General features: G+C 47.7%; 7 protein-coding genes across 7 annotated transcripts; 6 read left to right on the forward strand and 1 right to left on the reverse strand.

The window, feature by feature from the left end:
- Positions 1–1,753: 1,753 nt before the first annotated feature.
- Positions 1,754–3,499, reverse strand: AO090038000047 (uncharacterized protein; the record flags this gene model as incomplete). The annotated part of the gene is made up of 5 exons (XM_023238464.1): positions 1,754–1,907; positions 1,964–2,061; positions 2,118–2,879; positions 2,931–3,147; positions 3,459–3,499. The coding sequence occupies 5 exons, from the start codon at positions 3,497–3,499 to the stop codon at positions 1,754–1,756; spliced, it is 1,272 nt and encodes a 423-aa protein (XP_023092975.1).
- A 206-nt stretch (positions 3,500–3,705) lies between these two features.
- On the forward strand, positions 3,706–4,842 carry AO090038000046 (Zn(II)2Cys6 transcription factor; the record flags this gene model as incomplete). Its single annotated transcript, XM_023238465.1, has 1 exon — positions 3,706–4,842. The coding sequence occupies one exon, from the start codon at positions 3,706–3,708 to the stop codon at positions 4,840–4,842; it is 1,137 nt and encodes a 378-aa protein (XP_023092974.1).
- Positions 4,843–4,954: 112 nt separating this feature from the next.
- On the forward strand, positions 4,955–5,959 carry AO090038000045 (transcription factor domain-containing protein; the record flags this gene model as incomplete). Its single annotated transcript, XM_023238466.1, has 2 exons — positions 4,955–5,588; positions 5,616–5,959. 2 exons carry the CDS (start codon positions 4,955–4,957, stop codon positions 5,957–5,959), a joined length of 978 nt encoding a protein of 325 aa, XP_023092973.1.
- A 2,377-nt stretch (positions 5,960–8,336) lies between these two features.
- AO090038000043 (HET domain-containing protein) lies at positions 8,337–9,764 on the forward strand (the record flags this gene model as incomplete). The annotated part of the gene is made up of 1 exon (XM_001824978.3): positions 8,337–9,764. One exon carries the CDS (start codon positions 8,337–8,339, stop codon positions 9,762–9,764), a length of 1,428 nt encoding a protein of 475 aa, XP_001825030.3.
- A 1,245-nt stretch (positions 9,765–11,009) lies between these two features.
- AO090038000042 (putative thiamine pyrophosphate enzyme) lies at positions 11,010–13,207 on the forward strand (the record flags this gene model as incomplete). Its single annotated transcript, XM_023238467.1, has 9 exons — positions 11,010–11,094; positions 11,135–11,238; positions 11,288–11,433; positions 11,483–11,666; positions 11,729–12,146; positions 12,175–12,225; positions 12,278–12,765; positions 12,820–12,955; positions 13,029–13,207. The coding sequence occupies 9 exons, from the start codon at positions 11,010–11,012 to the stop codon at positions 13,205–13,207; spliced, it is 1,791 nt and encodes a 596-aa protein (XP_023092972.1).
- A 2,355-nt stretch (positions 13,208–15,562) lies between these two features.
- On the forward strand, positions 15,563–16,563 carry AO090038000040 (putative catechol dioxygenase; the record flags this gene model as incomplete). The annotated part of the gene is made up of 2 exons (XM_001824976.1): positions 15,563–15,813; positions 15,876–16,563. The coding sequence occupies 2 exons, from the start codon at positions 15,563–15,565 to the stop codon at positions 16,561–16,563; spliced, it is 939 nt and encodes a 312-aa protein (XP_001825028.1).
- A 1,386-nt stretch (positions 16,564–17,949) lies between these two features.
- Positions 17,950–18,674, forward strand: AO090038000039 (uncharacterized protein; the record flags this gene model as incomplete). The annotated part of the gene is made up of 2 exons (XM_023238469.1): positions 17,950–18,046; positions 18,394–18,674. The coding sequence occupies 2 exons, from the start codon at positions 17,950–17,952 to the stop codon at positions 18,672–18,674; spliced, it is 378 nt and encodes a 125-aa protein (XP_023092971.1).
- Positions 18,675–18,793: the final 119 nt, after the last annotated feature.

Consider the following 18,793-nt stretch of genomic DNA (forward strand, 5'->3'; position numbering starts at 1 on the left):
TTGGTATGTTTGAGGCTGGTGTTCTTGACAATTTGATTTGTGCAAATCGCTACCAGCATTGCTGGGGGGAGGGCGGTGCACCAGGGTAAAGCTGGCTGGTGTACAGCAAGGAACAATCGAGGGACTAGGGCCAGCCGGGGACATTCTGATTTATGACTGTATTCTCACCGCTCGCCAGGGCAGCCCGATACGCATCTCCAGGTAAAGCAAGGATGATGGAAGGCTTCAAGGCTTTAACATGATGTTGGACTTCATTGTCTCCTTATTAATAGGAAATCCAAAAGGCCGAGCGGCATACACTAGACCACGAACGTGAGGGGCAATTCGCCAACCCCGCATTTCTGGGCCAGAGACGGTCATTTATGGCGATATGGTCAAGTGTTCTTTTCGGACAGGTTGCAGTACGTGACTACACGCTTATCTTCTTTCATACTTGTTTTCTTGGTGCTCTCTCGCCCGGGAAAACAAGTCCAGCGTCTTCGTTTTCGAAGAGGCATGGTAAGTTCAAATTCTGAAATCAAGGAGACTCCCCTGTAGCAGAGCAATGAGCAATGGAGCCCGAGGAGCACTTTTCCTCGGAACCATACAAGGCCTCCCATAGACCCGGAGCTGAAAAGCGTCAGGGATCCTGCTGCGAAGAGCACCCGTCACATGAGGCGTTAGCTGCCAGTCCTTTCGCCAATGTCCTTTCTCTACCCTTCCAAGTTGGCACTGGCCATCAGCCGCCTGAAATGCCCGTCAAGCCTCAGGTACGTTGAGATTCTTTTGTGACATCCAACACATCAATCCCGACTACAATCATCACAAAAAGAGATCCATTGAAAATGGAATCCACATTGTGTGACGATAATTCTTCTCAGGAAGCGATCGCTCGAGCTCGACTTCAGCTCGATTTTCTTTCCAGAATCACGTCTGTAATCACGCCTGCGAAAAGGAGACCCGAACTGCTTAAGTGAAACATCGAAAAGCTCGAAAACTACCTAAGAAATTCATTACTGGACATCAGTTTCCAGATAGACGGCATATCACCCTTGGCGAAAGCGACACCGGAGTGGAGAGTGCTCAATACACTTTTGCAGCACAAAGGAATCAACTTGAACTTCTGCAACTCTGACGGCCGAACAAGCATCTTCTTCGCTGTGGAATGCCGTCCTACTGATTCATTAAGGCTCCTAATAGATAAAGCGGGTCTTCTCGACTGGATGGATAATGAAGGCCGTACTTCGCTGTCACTAGCGGCAGAGCTTGGGCATCTTGACCACGTGAGAATTCTCATGGGGTCTAATGCGGATATCAATTTGGCGGATTCAAGAGGCTGGACGCCGGTATTCTGGGCAGGTAATTTCTGAGAATAGAGTAATTCATCTTTGCACATGTCTGGCATGGTTTTTGAAAGTCTTTTAGCTTCGGACTTTTTCGCTCGTGGCCCCGGCGCATTTTCATGAGGTCGATATGCCGTCGGAGGGGATATTGGCGCTTCTTTGAAGTGCAATTTTGAAGTGCACTAAGTTCGGGAACAGTTGCTGTGTATAGCCTTTCTATAGACCGCTTGATGTTGCATGATGAGTTCTTTGCTGCAGGCCTTACAAAACGGATTCTTCTACCTCGAGCTCACGGAACCACCGAGAGAGTGTAGTAAGTCATATACTATGTGATCTATGATCGCATATTGCCGTAGTAGATCGAAGTCTATCGACTATTCACAGGGCGCCTTCAAAGCATAGTAGAAATCCACAGCTCCAATCATATACCTCTACACAACATCAAGCAACTTCCTACTTTGGACGAACCTCGCCGCCGCCAACAGAACACTCCCTACCAAAAGACTCACGCCGGAGTAGATCGACAATGCCAGATACCCGTATTTGCCTGCCAGTTCACCACTAATAGGGACTCCAGCCATGGCTCTGTGTATAATATTAGCTGGGCATTTAGAATAACTCTTAGCATCTCTGATCCTTACGAGAAAGATGTGGCTGCCATGACGGTACCCATGGTCAACCCGATTGTTTGTGGCGTGGCGACTTGCGCAGCGCAGGCTTGCTGTAGGGAAAGGATGGCCTATATTGAACAATTATTAGCCTTGGTCACATGGCCTTTCAATTTGGAAAGCTTACCCCTGATGCAAATCCATATGCGAGAGAAAACATAACCAAGCCAGCTACGGAAGTCGCTTTCGTCCAGCAGAGAGCGATAATGCCGGAGAAGAAAGTAGCCACGATGCAGCAGTTGAACTTTCCATACCGATCCGCGACAATACCAGGAAGGACACGACCGAAGAATGAAGCACCGTTAACGATCGAGATGGTATAAAACGCCAGGTCGGTTGAGAACCCTTCTGCGACTGCGTAAGAGGTAGTAAAGAAAAATGGAGAAAACATTCCGAAATAAATGATAAAAAAGGCGAGGCAGGATAGCTGGAGGCTGGGCTTTTTAAGAACGGAATAGTCAGTTTTAGGGACGGATGCTTTGGTCTCGGTTATCGTGACCTCTTCATCAGACGCAGGCCGTTGAGTCGGAGGGGGGCTTGTCTTGGGTGGCCGACAGCAGATACAGGAGACAGATAATAGGGGAATCATTATAAACGCGACAATCCGCATTGTCCATCCAAATCCAATGTTCGGTTTCTGAAGTAGTTCGTTGATGGCGATAGGCCACATCACGCCCCCGAGAGAAGAGCCACCGAGGACTATACCCAGCGCTGCGCCACGCTTCACCTTGATGTGTTGTCCCACGAGGGCAAGCATTGGGCACGCTAGCAGTGCGAGCGATACGCCAAGAAGGATTCCTTGCGCGAGAATAAACTGGTAGAACTCCTTGCAGAGCGACACCATCATGAGTGAGAACACGGTGCCTAGCGAGCCTATACAGAGCATAAACTGTGTCACTTATTAGCTATCGGTTTTTGGCCATCGAAAAGATTGACTAACAGTAGGTCCAAAAACATCAAGCAATCGGCCAGAGAATACTGAGATGAAGAAAATACAGAAGATACTAATTGCACCGAGCCATGCAATCGTTGATTCGGACTTGTCGGCGAGCTGCTCTTTCCCATAGTATTCTTGAAACACCCCGAACGAGTTCATAAATCCAACTGTGCAGAACAGACCGGTAAATGAACCTAGAATTGTTAAACATGCCCGCGGTCTGTGAGGCCCAGTCAGCTATTAATCTATCGACAACCGCTTGCGACACGACATACGTATACTCGCTGGGAGGTTTCTGGTTTGGTGGTGCTGAGCTGCCCTTGGCCATGATAACAGACTGATACGCTCGACAAAAGTTGCCTTCTCTTAGGGCACGTTATCCTTGCAGTTGAAAAAGTGTCAGGGTGTTTCGTCACGATTTACTCCACAGAACGAAACTGGCTAGGAATGATATGTGTATTATATGACTAGAGGTAGACCGGCCGCAAGCCAATCGGAGAATCCGCGGAAACACATAAAGACCAAACTGACCCAGTTGCCTTTTTTTTGACAGAAGAGCGTTCTGCCTCCATCGTTGTCTGCGAACGGAGTATCCGCGGAAGCTCCGAGACGGTTCAGAAGGGGTACAACTGTGGGTATTGGCCGATAAAATGGTTTCCAAAGTCTACACAAAAACTAGAAGATAGTCCTCCCTTGCTCCGCTTTGCAAAATAGTTCATTATTGCCTATCACTGCGCAATATCATCTTTTCTTTCGGTTAGTATCCCATAACATAGCCATGCTGCACGTGACCCGCCCGCCCGGCAATTGGCCGCGATCCAACGACCCACGACATCTGTCAACATCTCCCGTGATGAAGCGTAGAATAGGACCAGAGCTGCACCAGAAGCCTCGAAAACGTGCCACAAGGCAGGATCCAGTATCGTGCGAGTCATGCAGACGCAAGAAGCTGAAATGTAACCGGCAGCAGCCATGCAGTAGTTGCGTCACCCGAAGACTGCCATGCAGCTATGTCATTGCACCGGCTGCGGCGGACACGCATAATGCAGGATTGGAAGATGGAAACCAAAGAGAAGCAACCGTTCCTGGTCAGGGAAACACACCCGAGATTCAGGAGATGCGAAGAGCAGATACACAATCTGTTGCGAACCCTCAACCATCGTACCGCAGCCGGGAATCACTGATGACAGCGGACTGGCTGGAAAACATTCACATGGGTCAACGAGTGCCAACAGCCACGCCAAAGCTACTGAGAGATGAACTCGATGAACTGAGGAATAAGGATGATTCTGTTCCCCCGGGAACATTGCTCCCGGTTTCCTGCCGAAGTTGGAATGCGTCCCGGGAGGATCCTGCGACAGTCAATTTGCTATCGTTTCTTCCCCATAAGCATGAGGCTTTGGCACTTTTTCGATACTATACAAATTATATTGATTATCTCTACCACATCATATTTCCTAAGCGCGCGGAGGATCAGATAGATGGTATCTACCGAGCCATTGAAAGAGGCCAACCGCCTAATTTGAATCACTTAGCACTCTTTTTCAGTATGGCCGCCAGCTCGTTGTTTTTGCAACTATCCGTGGAGTCTTCTATTCATGCAGAGCTTTGCAGTCGCGAGTTCTCCTTTTTGACCGGCGCCGCCCTGATTCAAAGCAACTACCCAGTTAATCCCACGGTCGAGGGCTTACAGGCAGCAATGGTTATCATGCACCATGCATCAAATATAAGCTCTCACCCATCAGTCAGTGGTCTCTTTGTTCACGGAGCAGTTATTAGCCAAGCAAAGAATCTCAAGCTGCATTGCATCGATTCACCAGGATTAAGGGAGGAAAGGGAGGCGAATCCACCCGATGCGGTGGAGCTAGAGACAAAAAGGCGGCTTTGGTGGGACATCGCATCGTATGACTGGTAGGTTCTGATTCTGATTCCTTTGTTATATGGCTGTCCCTGATTGCAATATTTCCAGGTTTCTTGGGTTCTTGAGCGGTCCTCAAGAGTGGACCTATCTGATCAACCCAGAACACATGAAGGTAGACCAGCCTCTCAATCTTGACGATGATGATTTTGAATGCCATAGTGGATTGCCGCGACCAATCTCGACACCAACGGACATGTCCTTCTCCCTTGAGCGTCTCAAGCTTGGTATCGTTTGTCGGGAAGTTATTGACGCTACATCCCACGAACACCTTTATGGAATAGAAATCAGCTACGAGAAGATTCTTGAACTCGACCGAAAGTTTCACCAAGCCCTTGCAGAGATACCAGAATTTTTCCGCCTTGACCCAACGTCCAGGCGCCGATTCGCATCTCTGTACCAAAATCGCCCCACAATTGCATGGCAACGATGTCTCCTACAACAAGGGTACTTTTCACGCTTGTGCCGTCTGCATCGGCAATTTTTCGTTCGTGGAGCTCGTGAGCCACTTTATTCCTATTCTCATATTGTATGCCTTCAATCTGCGCGAAAGGTACTCGAGATCAAAAAAATCATGGACGAAGACGAACCAAAGTTCACACCGCCAAGCTCAGTGGTCTGGTCTGTTATGCATCACGTATTCATGGCTGCCGTGATCTTGCTGCTAGATGTGTGCTTCAACTGGGACGACATTCTAGCCGAGAAGCGAAAGGAGGAGGTACTGGATGCATGTCGCATGCTCAGTAACGCTCAGCTATCATCTTCACTAGTGAAAGAGGGTATCAATGCCATGATGGGTGTGCTACAGAAGCACTGGAAACATGAAAAGCTGGCTGCTTCTCCAAATCGCAACTCTATTCCCAATGTAAACGCGGCCGGTCCTGACATGCCGAGGCAACCCTTGCCTTCCACATCTGGAGCCAGTTATACACCGGCAACCACAATCGAATTGGATCCACCAGGTGACTTACCCAGCAATCTGGATGATACGGACGAGAGGCAATTGGAAGATATATGGTCTGAGATGCTCGACAACGGTGCTAATCTTGATTTGGGAGATACGGCCTGGACGGGACTGTTGACCGAGTTGACCAATGCCACTATGCCTGGCTGATCGGCAATACAAGGTGACGAGATAGCTTCCCTGCACCCACATTGACTAGATGATATGTACTCAGGGAAGAAAACATCCTATAATAACATCCTCTTGGAGACTGAATAGTTTTTCTGCAACGGGTGTGTTGACCCGGCCTGGGAGGGCATGCGGCATTCTGTGCACTCAGTCAACACAATGCTCCTACTCAGCCGCTCACATCCACTTCATGAAAGCCCAAGGCACAAAATAATAGACTTTATGAAATTCTTGATAATGTCTCTCATACCACAGTAACATGAACTGTGTTCCATATTTGTCTCTCGACTTGGTCTCTGAATTTGATGATAGAGTAAAACGATAGAGCTCGCCACGTGTAAGATCTTCATCTGTAGCTATTGTATCTGGCCATATCCGAGTTGACACGTCAAAGAGCTCACTGCATTTGTCCATAATCGAGTACAACTCATTCAACCTTAACGTCGACCTTATTAGGATCTGCCACGGATTAGCATCGAGGATAGATTGACCGGAAATGGGAATACCAAAGAAGAGAGAGAGCCATAGAATAGAAGTAATATCTCCACTTCTCAAACTTACAAAAAGCTACAAAATCCTTGATATGCTTCGCCTTGTCAAAGGGCTCTGGATAATACCACGCCGCATTTGGAACCGTCACGTCTACCAGCATCAGCATGTTTCTGTTAATGTTGCTAATATACAGAGCCAGGAAATAGGAGATAATACCTCCAAGGACAATAGAAAAGTATTTTGCATCGCCCTTCCACCCACAATATGTCGTGTGGTCCGACTTCGCGAAAAGGGAGTCCTTGATTGCCGATGGGGGAAACTATTTCAAAATTAATCAGATTGATATCAAATGCGGGGACAAGGATGGCGTACATAGATGTTTCCTTCGACTTCCTCCCATGTGGAGGTTTCGGCGAGGAGAGTACCGTTAAGGGTTGCTTTTGCAGTGGGCATTGTATCAATGAGTTCGGACAACGATCGAACCTGGTTGATTGAGAGCTGTTGATAGAAGGAGGGGGGTGTGTTGCTTACTTGTGAGGTTGTCTATCTTCCCCGCACTATGCGATTTGATAACTCATTAGTCAGACTCTGGCGAGTGTCGCCAACTTAAATTGCCCTACTCTTGAGAAGGCATATGTTGAACCATGTTAACTACGAGAAATGGTCTAAGATGTCTGTACTATATGAATGTCTTTCTAAATCATCAGGTAAAAGTACCATGGCGGACAGCATAAAATCATTATGTCTATCAACACTAATTGGGAGGCATAGTCATAACCAAGTAGACTGACCAGCAGAGAACACTATAGGGTCCCACCACCCCTCCAGCTTCGTGAAGCTCTATCTATCACGGTGTAATTTATTAAGGTCTATGGTTAGATGCATTTTACATGATAGATCGACTGTCCAAGCTTGACTACCTAGCCTGTTGTCCATGGTGGGGCATTGAGGTTCACACTCAGGGCGAGCTAGCGATGCATGCCAAGAACACGGCCTGAAAGCGTTCCCCAAGAGTTGCCTAGGAGTCCAGGATATAACTATCGTGTCTCTAAATCTGACTAGGTCTTCAGCATTGAACGTATTAATATCACAACCAGGTCCGAAGAATTCTAAGTCCAAAGCATTGGCTGTAGCTTGTGCAAAGGATTTCGTTGTGAAGGCTCTGATGGCTATAAGGAACGATTCAACCCAAACCTCTTTCATTCGAACTGTATCACTTGTTCCATGTCGCACAGCGCGGAAGACACTTCATTATGCCCATTCTGCCGTCACTTGAGACTCCCACGCTTGTTTATCTGTCTACACTTAGAATTTAAGCAAACTGTGGAAATCATGGTGTCTCTTTCTAAATTCTTCAAATCTAGCGCTAATTGTTGCCTTTGTCGGTTACTTGTGCACACTACGAACACATATGGAGAGCTAGCCGGGCTGGAGGCGGGTTGCTTGCATTCCTTGAAGTTGAACATTGTCCTGCGATGTGACTATTTTGGGTACAAATTATATGGCACGGATTGGTGGTACACGGCTACTATGGCCATAGGCAGTCATCCCGAGAGCGAAAGACGTGGTTTCCATACTGGGAGGACCAAGGATATTACAGAGCCCAACACACTTCCAACTATGGACGGATACGTGAATTGGAAGGAAATTCAGATGTGGATCCACTCAATCAATACAAGGTCGAACAGAGAGCTCTTTCAGCGACCGCAGAGGATGAAGGTGGTTGATGTCCTCCGAAACCGTCTCATCGAAGCGCCCGCAGACTGTGAGTATGTGGCACTCAGTTATGTCTATGGCAAAAACCAAAGGATAACACTACCGTCCTTACCCTATTTCCAGCGAGAGGATCTTCCTCTCACAATCCAAGATGCTTTTTCATGCCTGCAACCAAATGGGAATGCAATATCTTTGGGTTGATCCGCTTTGCATCAACCAGAGCGATGAAACTGAAAAGATGAACCAGATAAACCAAATGGATCGTATTTACGCATGCGCTCTTTGCACATTAGTTGCATTGGCAGGCAAAGATTCAAACTATGGCTTACCGGGAGTAACTAGGCCTCGCTCCTGGGCTCATGAGACCGTGCAGATAGGTGATCTCACTCTAGCTACCCGAGCACCAAGTCTGGCAACGTGTATAGACTGCAGCACGTGGTCTACGAGAGGATGGACCCTTCAAGAAGCAATGCTTTCCCCACGGCTTCTCTACTTTACTGAGTATGGCACTTACCAGGAGTATCCAGATCCAGGAGTGAAGTTCGAGTCCAACGCACTCTGCGAGCCTGTTACAACATATAACTTTCCAACAGTAGACAAGCATTGGAGTGTAGTGGAACAGTACACGACCCGACATTTAACATTTCCATCCGACGCTCTGTGTGCCATCTCTGCAGTCTTACGCGCGATGCATGGAGATGAAGGCGTTTATTATGGGTTACCAATTTCCCAGATGGACCAAGCTGTTGTCTGGGTGCCCACAGGCAACGGTTCGAATACCAAGAGAGACAGATTTCCTTCTGGGTCATGGGTGTCTCATGACGGGAACATAATGCATCCGCATGTGTTAGCTGGACTCGCAATCTGGATGACTCCCAAGCATGGATCAAAAAGTGGGCTTAGCATCTGTAAGCCTGAGGCTCGGATAGGGAGGTCCAGTTTTGGTACACGCAATGCAATTGATATAGCAGCAGCCTGGCTGGAAGGCTGCATCTCAAGCCAATTCCCAATTGACCCGTGGTTCAATAGTGAGACAGTCTATGCTCTGGATGCTAGGTGGCCGACGTATGAGGCGTTCTGGGTGGATGCCTTTGGTGGATTCGCAAATGATAACATCAACCTTATAGAACACTGCGAGCTGGCTCCCGGCCACATCCTTGTCTATGGCCAGGTCGCACAGTTTACATTGGACACCTGCAAGTTTGGTAAAAGGCGCGACATGTTCATCATCCGGTCCAGAGCTGGAATACCATCTGGTGCCATTTGGATATCCGCATATAACGAAACCGCGCCTATGAACACCACTAGAGAATTTATTGCATTATCAATAGGAGACGGGGCAATTTTGGGTCCTGCCTTAGACTTGGCATTTGAGAAGAGATTTACAGAGAACCCCGACCTGGCCGATTTTGAGTTACAATACCTGTACGGGAATGCAGAAATCCTTCCTGTTTTGAATGCAATGATGGTTGAAAGAAACCCAGAGTCTAATATCGCCCGCCGCCTTGGGATAGGGACGATATTTCTCAAGGAATGGGCCGATGCAGATCGAGAGTTCAAAACCCTTGTTCTTGAATGAAACGCAGCGTTCTTCTCCTTGAACTCTGTTTCTTTTCTCTGTTTTTGTCACACAGAGCTACGTGTTTTCAGCGTAAGCCTTACATACTGGATTACTCATTTGCCCAATTACTGAGTAGCTTCACTAATTGGTTTATCAATGGTTGAGAGCCGGAGTCTATCCAACTAGTAACTGGCGCCGACTTGGGCTTCCGTATTTAACAGGGCAAGCACCCAGTTCATAACTGCAGTAAGTTACAGCTATAACAACGAGACGCTTTCATGGTGTATAACCTTCTGCAATCATTAAACTGATACATACGACCATAGGGTGTGGAGAACAGGGCTTCCCGTCCGCTCAGCCGTACTTAAGCCACACGCCGGGAGGTTAGTAGTTGGGTGGGTGACCACCAGCGAATCCCTCCTGTTGTATGTTTTTTTGTTCTTCTTTATCCACATAAATAGATCTTTTTGGAATGTTGGTCCAGCTCGGTTGGTGCACTTAGAGGGGTTATCCCTTTTGAGTGGTACCTTGGGGCTGCATTAAGATGCAAGACTGCGGCGTTACTTATTGAAATGATCTCTAGGATAGAGGGCTACCAAATCTTATACCCAGTATACCCTCTACCATATATTTCATATTAATGGAATAAATCCGAGTACATATACCGGGATTTACCGGGGGTATTTATATCAATATATCCCTAATTGCCGCCAAAATTGCATTCAACCCAAATTACTTCTACTAAATGTATTCACCACCGAATGTAAACAACCATCACAAATTGACAGGGGTGCGAATGGACAACGACGAATCGGGACCATTGATAAAGTCCCCCCCATCGTATATGCGGGGTCCGAACCCTACCACCGCGGATTTCCATCTCATATCTTGAAACGGTTGGCTCTCGGGAAGTCGAAGAACACAGCGTCGGACACGTGCTCACTTGGCATGTCGATCTTTAGGACGCCTTAAACGTTATATATATCCCTCGCTGTTTTTCAGGAATGTGAAAGTGTTAGCACGAACTAGATTGGCAGCAGACAATATAATGGAATTTAGAAGTGGAGAGTCGGCGAACCCTAGAAAAAGGCCACATCGTGCTGACGATGAGAATGTTGAAGATAGTGGGACGGCCACGGCTGCGGAAGGCTTCTTTGAAGCGCTTTGTATGTAAATCTGCGATGGTTGAGGTAATGGAGCTAATAGCTTTCGAAGCGGAGGCTGGCGTTACCAATTGTTTTGTCAATCTGTAAGTATTCCGGTATGTATGTTCATTATGCGTGTCTAACACACAACAGAGGAAGCGATCATCCGGCCATGTTGGAAGCGATGATCAAGGCAAAGCAAGGTGCGACGTATTTGGTACTCTTAATGAACAAAAGACTTAGACATAACAGAAAATTCGTCCAAATTCCCGACGATAATCACTTGTCCCTCAGAATTAGTCGCCCTGTCAGCTGCTCTAGGGTATGCTCAGGTCACGGGAATTCCGGTGAGATATATCAAGTGTTAATCCACGCTCCTGTTCTGAATCAATTTAGCAATGTGTCATTGTGCACGTGGACTGTGGTACTCTCGCTATGGGACAATCCATCCATAACGCCTCAGTGGGCAGGGTGCCTGTTTTATGTTTTGCTGGACTAAGCCCCTTCACCCAGAATGGCGAGCTTCTCGGCTCAAGGACGGAGTATGAAGTACGGGAAGTACGGTTTTCAGCTCAGCTGACACTGATGTAGGTTCATTCATTGGTTGCAAGATGTGCCCGACCAGGCGGCAATTCTTCGGCAGTATTGCAGGTACTCTGGTGAGATCAAGACTGGCCGTAATATCAAAGAGATGGTCTATAGAGCTTTGCATTTTGCAATGTCCGACTCCAAGGGACCAGTATATCTTACGGCAGCGAGAGAGGTCCTCGAAGAAGTGCGCACTACCATCTAGTTTAAAAGCAAAACTGCTAACCGAAATATTTAGCACGTGGACAGGCGATTCCTTGGGGAGGAGATACTCAGTCCAATTGTTCCCAGCGCATTGCCCGAATCAGGTCAGACGTACTTTGTAAAGCCCTGTTTGGACTATTGCTGACGGCATCAGAGGTTGAATTGATTGGAAGCACGCTCATAAACGCCAAGAAACCACTTGTTATCGCAGGGTATCTCGGTCGTAATCCGCAAGCGCCACCATTGTTAGCAGAGCTTTGCGACAAGCTACCAATAAGCGTTCTTGAGTCAGTTGGGTCCGACATGTCCATGCGTACAGATCATGAAGCCTATCTTGGTGTTACCATTACCACACACCCGGCGGTCTGCGAGGCGGATGTAATCTTGATCCTGGACTGCGACGTACCTTGGATTCCTACTGCTGGAAAACCACAGAAGGGTAGGAGACTCGCGCCCAAGCTCAGTAGACTAACTACTAATAGACTGTCTAGGCACGACAGTCTTTCACCTTGATGTCGATCCCCTGAAGCAACAAATGCCACGTATGTACCCACTCCACAGCATTTGGTTGCCTTATTGATCACCTGTAACTAGTATTCTCGATCAACGCAACCCGCAGGCTGAAAGTTAGTTGTGAGATTGCACTCCGGCAACTAAACGCCTATATCGATAAGCAAGGCATTGAAAAGACGAATTATGCTACGGCATTCGAGGCACGCGCGAATCGTTACTTGCGCCGGAAAGAGAATCTACGAGCCTTGGAGTCTCCTTCACAGGACGGCGCGATCCGTGTTCCATACCTCGCCTCCAGACTGCGACACCACCTTCCGGAAGATACTGTTTACCTTGTTGAAGCCGTCAGCAACGCAGGTCTAATCATTCAGCACCTTAACTTGACACAGGTATTTTACCTGCCTGATTATCCGATACCCGTTAACACAGCTTTAGCCAGGAACACTCGTCGGAAGCGGCGCCGGTGGCCTCGGGTGGGGAGGCGGAGCGGCATTAGGTGTCAAGCTGGCCAAGCCCGGCGCATTCATCTGTGCAATGTGAGTATTGATGATCACACCGTGATATCAATAGTCTGACGACGCGATAGCGTTGGGGATGGAACATTCCTCTTCTCGCAAATGGAGAGTGTCTACTGGATTGCTAGGCGGTATGATCTCCCATTTCTCCTAGTTGTGCTAAACAATGGAGGATGGAACGCACCCAAGGTGTCCGCATTGCTTGTGCACCAGGATGGGTTGTCTTCAAAGTCGAATAGGCGAGGTTAGTCCATCACTGCTTTATTCGCCGTCGAGGAATAAACATCGCCAAAAGCTCAACGCCACACAGCTAACAGAGTATGGCTTAGATCTTAATATATCATTCGAGCCATCACCTGATTACCCAGGGATTGCCACTGCGGCGGGTACGGCTTGGGGTATTACAGTGAAAGAACAAGAAAAGCTAGACTCAGCTATTCAAGAAGCTGCCAATGTAGTCCGAGGAGGCAGATGTGCAGTCATTGAAGTTTCGTAAGTGGCACGCGAGGCTTTAACTACAACAGAGCTAATAACTGCAGAGTTCCGTCGATTTGGAAAGAAAATTGAGCAAGATAGATGCTGTTAAACGCTGCTGATGCTGCCTGGGTGGCTTGAATTGACATTGTGTTTAACTTGCTGTAGTGTGATATTCACCCTAATTGATGCAAGATTTTTATGATTAACAAATGGCCCCCAAGAAGCAGTGTCATGAAAGCAAACATGAATAGTAAAATAATCTCCAGATACAGCTAACCAGCAAGCATGAGCCATAGTAGGGCAATATTATAGCAACGCATCGCAATCCGGTCAAATAACGATCATAGAGCCACGAATTCACCTGAGTAGACTGTCCACTAATTTAGCCTTGAAAAATTCAGTAGCCCCTGGTGTCTCAGACCATGCTGCGTAATTCAAAGTCATAGCTAGGGCCATGGCATCGATTTTATGCCATGACGTCGGGGGCTCGCTATACCATGCATCTAGAACATAATTTCCACACGTAAGCTTCCACTATATAATAGGATCACTCTTCTGAACTTCCCTAAACAAAATGTCGACTTGTTCCTCTAACCCGTGAATCAGCTTCTGGCGTGCTTCATCATTCAAGGCTCTGCGATTTGTGGCAACGACCGAACTCCGAGGTACGTATGACAGTATCATCTCAAATATCTCAAGAGTAAATGTAGCGCCAAGCGCGAAAACCACTTGATCTAGCCTTTTGTACTAGTTATTTGGAGCTAAAGTCCGACTTTGACTTGCCCATGTTATAACAAAATCATAACAACGGTGTCAAGCTGCTATACCCGATTTGGAACGCTAGACCTAGATGGGAAAACGGACCCCATCGGTCGGACGGTCAGTATCTGCCGCACCTTTGTCAAGGGAGGCCAGCCGTTGCGCATACCGCCTACCTACTCCAGATGTCTGTGTGCAGCAAATTTCTGATTTGCTACGCTTAAAAAATCTCTAACTCCTTCAACTCCAATCAGAATGAAATTAAGCGTAGGAATAATTGTGTACATAATTTTAATAGCTCAATAGAGGACTCTGCAGCCTTACGGCAAGGCAGTGGAAACTAGATCAATTACTACACATGAAGGATATATATTCCGTAACGGATCAGTGTCCGTAGCAGATTGGAACTTTGGGATTCCTTCGCAATACTTGACTCTTCCTTTTTTAATTCCTGGATGCTACAAGGGACATAGATGACGAGACATCACTAAGCATCATAGACTTCGATGTGCAAAAGTCTGAAGGGCAACCGTCGTGAAATAGCAATGCCCATATGTGACAACCCCGGAACATCCGGTTAGATCCTCGATCAACAACAGTTCTAAACCAATTGAAACCCAGTCTAAAGATTACGGAGACTCTCGGTACCAATTGTATGCGAGAAAAGAAATCATAAAAAAAAAATCCACTCGTTTCCGCCTCGACGCCTCTGGGGAATTCAATCAGCCGCTCATGAGAGCTACTATGACTTTGCAAGTGGCGGGATGATCGCTGTTCATGTGGATTTTGGAGCGTCCGCCACTGATTCTGGAACTGTGGGATTATACTAAGTTTTGAAATCTATGGGACAGTGGCAGTAATTTCACTAGTATAACCATTCAAACAACATGAGAAATGAAGCTGTCGAAGTGTGCCAGAGAAACGACAGTCAGGGTCCTCGGGCCGGAGAAGGTCCGGGGAAGGATGATTCTGCCTTTCACCGCCTTCCCAGTAGAGTGCGTTGCCTTCTCGGACCGTAGTTCTTCCAGGGGGAATGGCCATCCATGATCACGCGGGTGCGCGACCCCGCGTTTGTCAGATCACGGCTGGCACGTGCCGGGTCGTGGGTCGGGTGTTCAGATCGGCAAGGTAGGCAACCAATCATGTCTTGGACATAGAAATCCAGCGGCCCGGGGGCGAATCCCGGGGTAGCGAGAGGACTTACCCGCGGGTAAATTCAGATCCGGCGCCTACCGCCCTCAGCCAACGTCGTTTCCCTAACAGTTCTGATATCGACGTCTCTGCGATCCAGTTGACCCAAAAACCACTACTAGTCGGCTGTTAAACTTTGACAGTTGCCAAACTGAAGAGATCAGACCATAAAAAAAAATGGACCAATCCAGTCGGCACCTCTCAACGGGATATTTTTGGTCCAACACGGTTGCCCACCCCCCACAAGGATGAGGAGCCGAAAAGATTTGCCGTCGGCATCCCTAACTATCCAGACTTGCCTGAGATCGTGTATATAGACCTTCGACGTCCTCGCTATGTTCGCTCTTTCATCCATCCAGTCTACCTTCCTCCAACCCCCTCTGAACTGTCTTCTTGACATCCATCCACCCATACATCATACACAATGCCTTCCAACCGCCAGTTCGACCCCAACTTCACTCCCTATGTGATCAACTCCATGGGACCCAAGACCCCCGAGCGCACTCGTGTGCTCCTGGGCGCTCTCATCAAGCACATCCACGATTTCGCCCGCGAGGTCGAGCTCACCCCCGCCGAATGGATGCTTGGTGTCGAGTTCATCAACTCCATCGGCAAGATCAGCACTCCCATCCGGAACGAGTGCCACCGTATCTGCGACGTGATCGGTCTGGAATCGTAAGTCGAATCTACATGGTGATCTCCACCATAGTACAAAACAAACTAACGAATTCCATCAGCCTTGTCGATGAGATCGCCAACAAGATCGTCACCGAAGACGGTGTCTCCCCCACCTCCAACGTCATCCTCGGTCCCTTCTGGTCCCCCAACGCTCCCTTCCGCGAGCTCGGCGACAGCATCATCCAGGACCCCAACCCTAACGGCAAGGTCACCTACATGCACGGTGTCCTCAGGGACATGGAGACCGGCAAGCCCATCGAGGGCGCCGTCCTCGACATCTGGCAAGCTTCCGCCAACGGCCAGTACGACTTCCAGGACCCCAACCAGACCGAGAACAACCTGCGCGGCAAGTTCCGCTCCAACGAGAAGGGCGAGTTCTGGTGGTACTGCTACCACCCCACCCCTTACTCCCTGCCCACCGACGGCCCCGCCGGTGTGCTCCTCAACCTCATGGACCGCTCCCCCATGCGTCCCGCTCACATCCATCTCATGATCACCCACCCCGACTACGCCACCGTTATCAACCAGATCTACCCCAGCGACGACCCTCATCTGGACATCGACTCCGTCTTCGCCGTCAAGGACGACCTTGTTGTGGACTTCAAGCCCAAGACTGATGACCCCAAGGCCAGCCTCGACCTCGAGTACAACGTCAAGCTGGCCCTCAAGAAGCACCACCCCAACCCCAACTCCGCTCCCCCTGTGTCCTCCTTCGAGCGCTTCAACAAGGGCCAGAACAAGCTGTAAACAGCTTCACCGGATTATCTTTTAATGATTCTGATGTATAGTACAGCATTTTCTTTTTTGAAACTTCAGCGAGTTTTTAGTGTTCTACAGATGGACAAGTGATGCATAACATATCTTCGGATGTTGCTTAACGGGTGACGCCGGCGTCGCTAGGGGTTATGTCGGTAGTGGAGGATGAGGAAGTTTAGAAAACTTTGCCCCCATGAGCTTTGCTCGGGCCGTCATGGCGATCATTGTATATAGGGGGATTTTTATATATTCTTGTTCAATTGCATTGCATCTTCAAAAACAACCTTCCTGCAAATATATCCGTAATGACACATAGAATTCTTGGTTCAACATCGTGTTCTCAGTATCTTAGATCTTGGAGTGAACGATCTAAGAGACAAGAAAAGTGATTGAATCGTCTTATCTTGAATTGACTGGCAGGGAGATGAGATGCTCCCTTGAGACAAGCTCATGCAAAGAATCTCATAGCGCTACGTAGGTCATTAAGAAATCAAATTTCTTAAGAAATCCAACGCTTGCATAGTTGAACAACTTTCCATACTGGAAGCCCACAAATAAACCGACAACCAAACAACACCACAGCACAACATATTAGAAACACCACACCAACAGAATTTCCCTAAGCACAGAAAACCTAGTAAACTATCACTAGTACCTCTACACTAGCCTCTCCAATAGTGCCCCACCCCAAAACTCAAGGCATGAAGTACAAATAAACCATATTTTAGGCCCAAAGCTAGTGCTCAGTGATTAGCATACTATACTATACTAAAACAAGTTAAACTATACCCCAAGCGTTCTATCATCTGAAATTAGGCCGGATATATATAGCCATACCGGCAAAACAATCTTCAGCCGGAAATTCGAAACGTGGCATGATTCATGCACCGCGCCATCACCCGCATAAAGTCTGAATCGCCTCTACATCCGTGATGGTTTGATAAGTGGTTGGTGAAGGTGAAGTACCGTGTCACTTATACATTGTATCCATTGTTTTCTGTGTCATTAGCTGTGTTCTGGGCTAGAATGGTGGGTTGAGCTGTGTCCGTGATGATCTGGTTTACTTGGAGGTTTGGGGCATGGGAGGAGATGGTAGATGAAACATTGGTTTCGAAGATGGCGTGAGGGTTTCTAGTATTTGTAATGAGGATTTGTGTACGATGTTCTCATCAAAGTCGGTATATGGCATGTGCAGTCCATTAATTTGTAGTTAATGACGGATAAATATATTAAACCCCCAACTTCAGCGAGACTATGCTGCAGACAGGATGAGGAAGAAGGAACATTCTAGAAAATGAGAGACTGTTTCCTAGCCATAGAATACTGTGATGAGCTGCATTGGCAAGGCAGCGAAGGTCCGAAAGCCTAGCCCTACGAATGCTGCTTGTTCTTCCGAGTCAGTGCACTCTTACCGCATTTGGTAAGTATGTCTCTGCAAAACAATTGCTATCGGATAGTGATACATTGATGGAATGTTTGTTTAAATGTATCTCAGGCTACTACAGACATATGCCTACGCGAGATTGCTAGTTTCATCCTTTTTATTCGACTATTGTAGCACCCCTAGATACTTTACAACTAACTCAGAATCATAACATCTCCATCCAATTCTGGAATCCGAAAATAAAGCTTTCCCACCGCTATCTCAAACTATCTTCGCAGCTCCAACCCATTGGCATTTCCTAACCATGATCCGGAGTAATACGTCTTCTACTATAATACATTGCTCCGACGATGAAGATATTTAAAATCCCATTTTCGACTTAGCAGAGTACTGAGACTTATATGCAGTGAAACACCTTTTTGATACCGCCAACGCAGATATCAACTGTGCGAACGACGAAGATGACACACCCCTCCAGCTCACAGCCAGGAATGGCCAAAGCGCGGTCGTAGAACTATTCGTCTATATCATATCGCTCACCGGGTGCCAATACCCCGATCAAAGTTTTACGCCACTCCTGCTGGCGGCCATATATGGACAAGAGTCCGTAGTGAAAATGCTACTTGAACAAGGCGCGGATGAAGTTGAATGGTGTGAATGGAACGTTGAAGCTAATGACCTGGGAAAGAGAAAAATGGCTTCCTGTCATCCATTTTGACTGGCTGTGCGTGTCAGGATGGTTCTGGGCTTGGTGCGCTCGAGTAGCCGATTCGAAAGCCATGAACTTAAATAAAAGCTAAAAAAGCTCCTGTGATACGATAGGTTGTATGGAGGGCT

The sequence above is a fragment of the Aspergillus oryzae genome, chromosome 6, assembly GCF_000184455.2.
Source record: "Aspergillus oryzae RIB40 DNA, chromosome 6".
NCBI lineage: Eukaryota > Fungi > Ascomycota > Eurotiomycetes > Eurotiales > Aspergillaceae > Aspergillus > Aspergillus oryzae.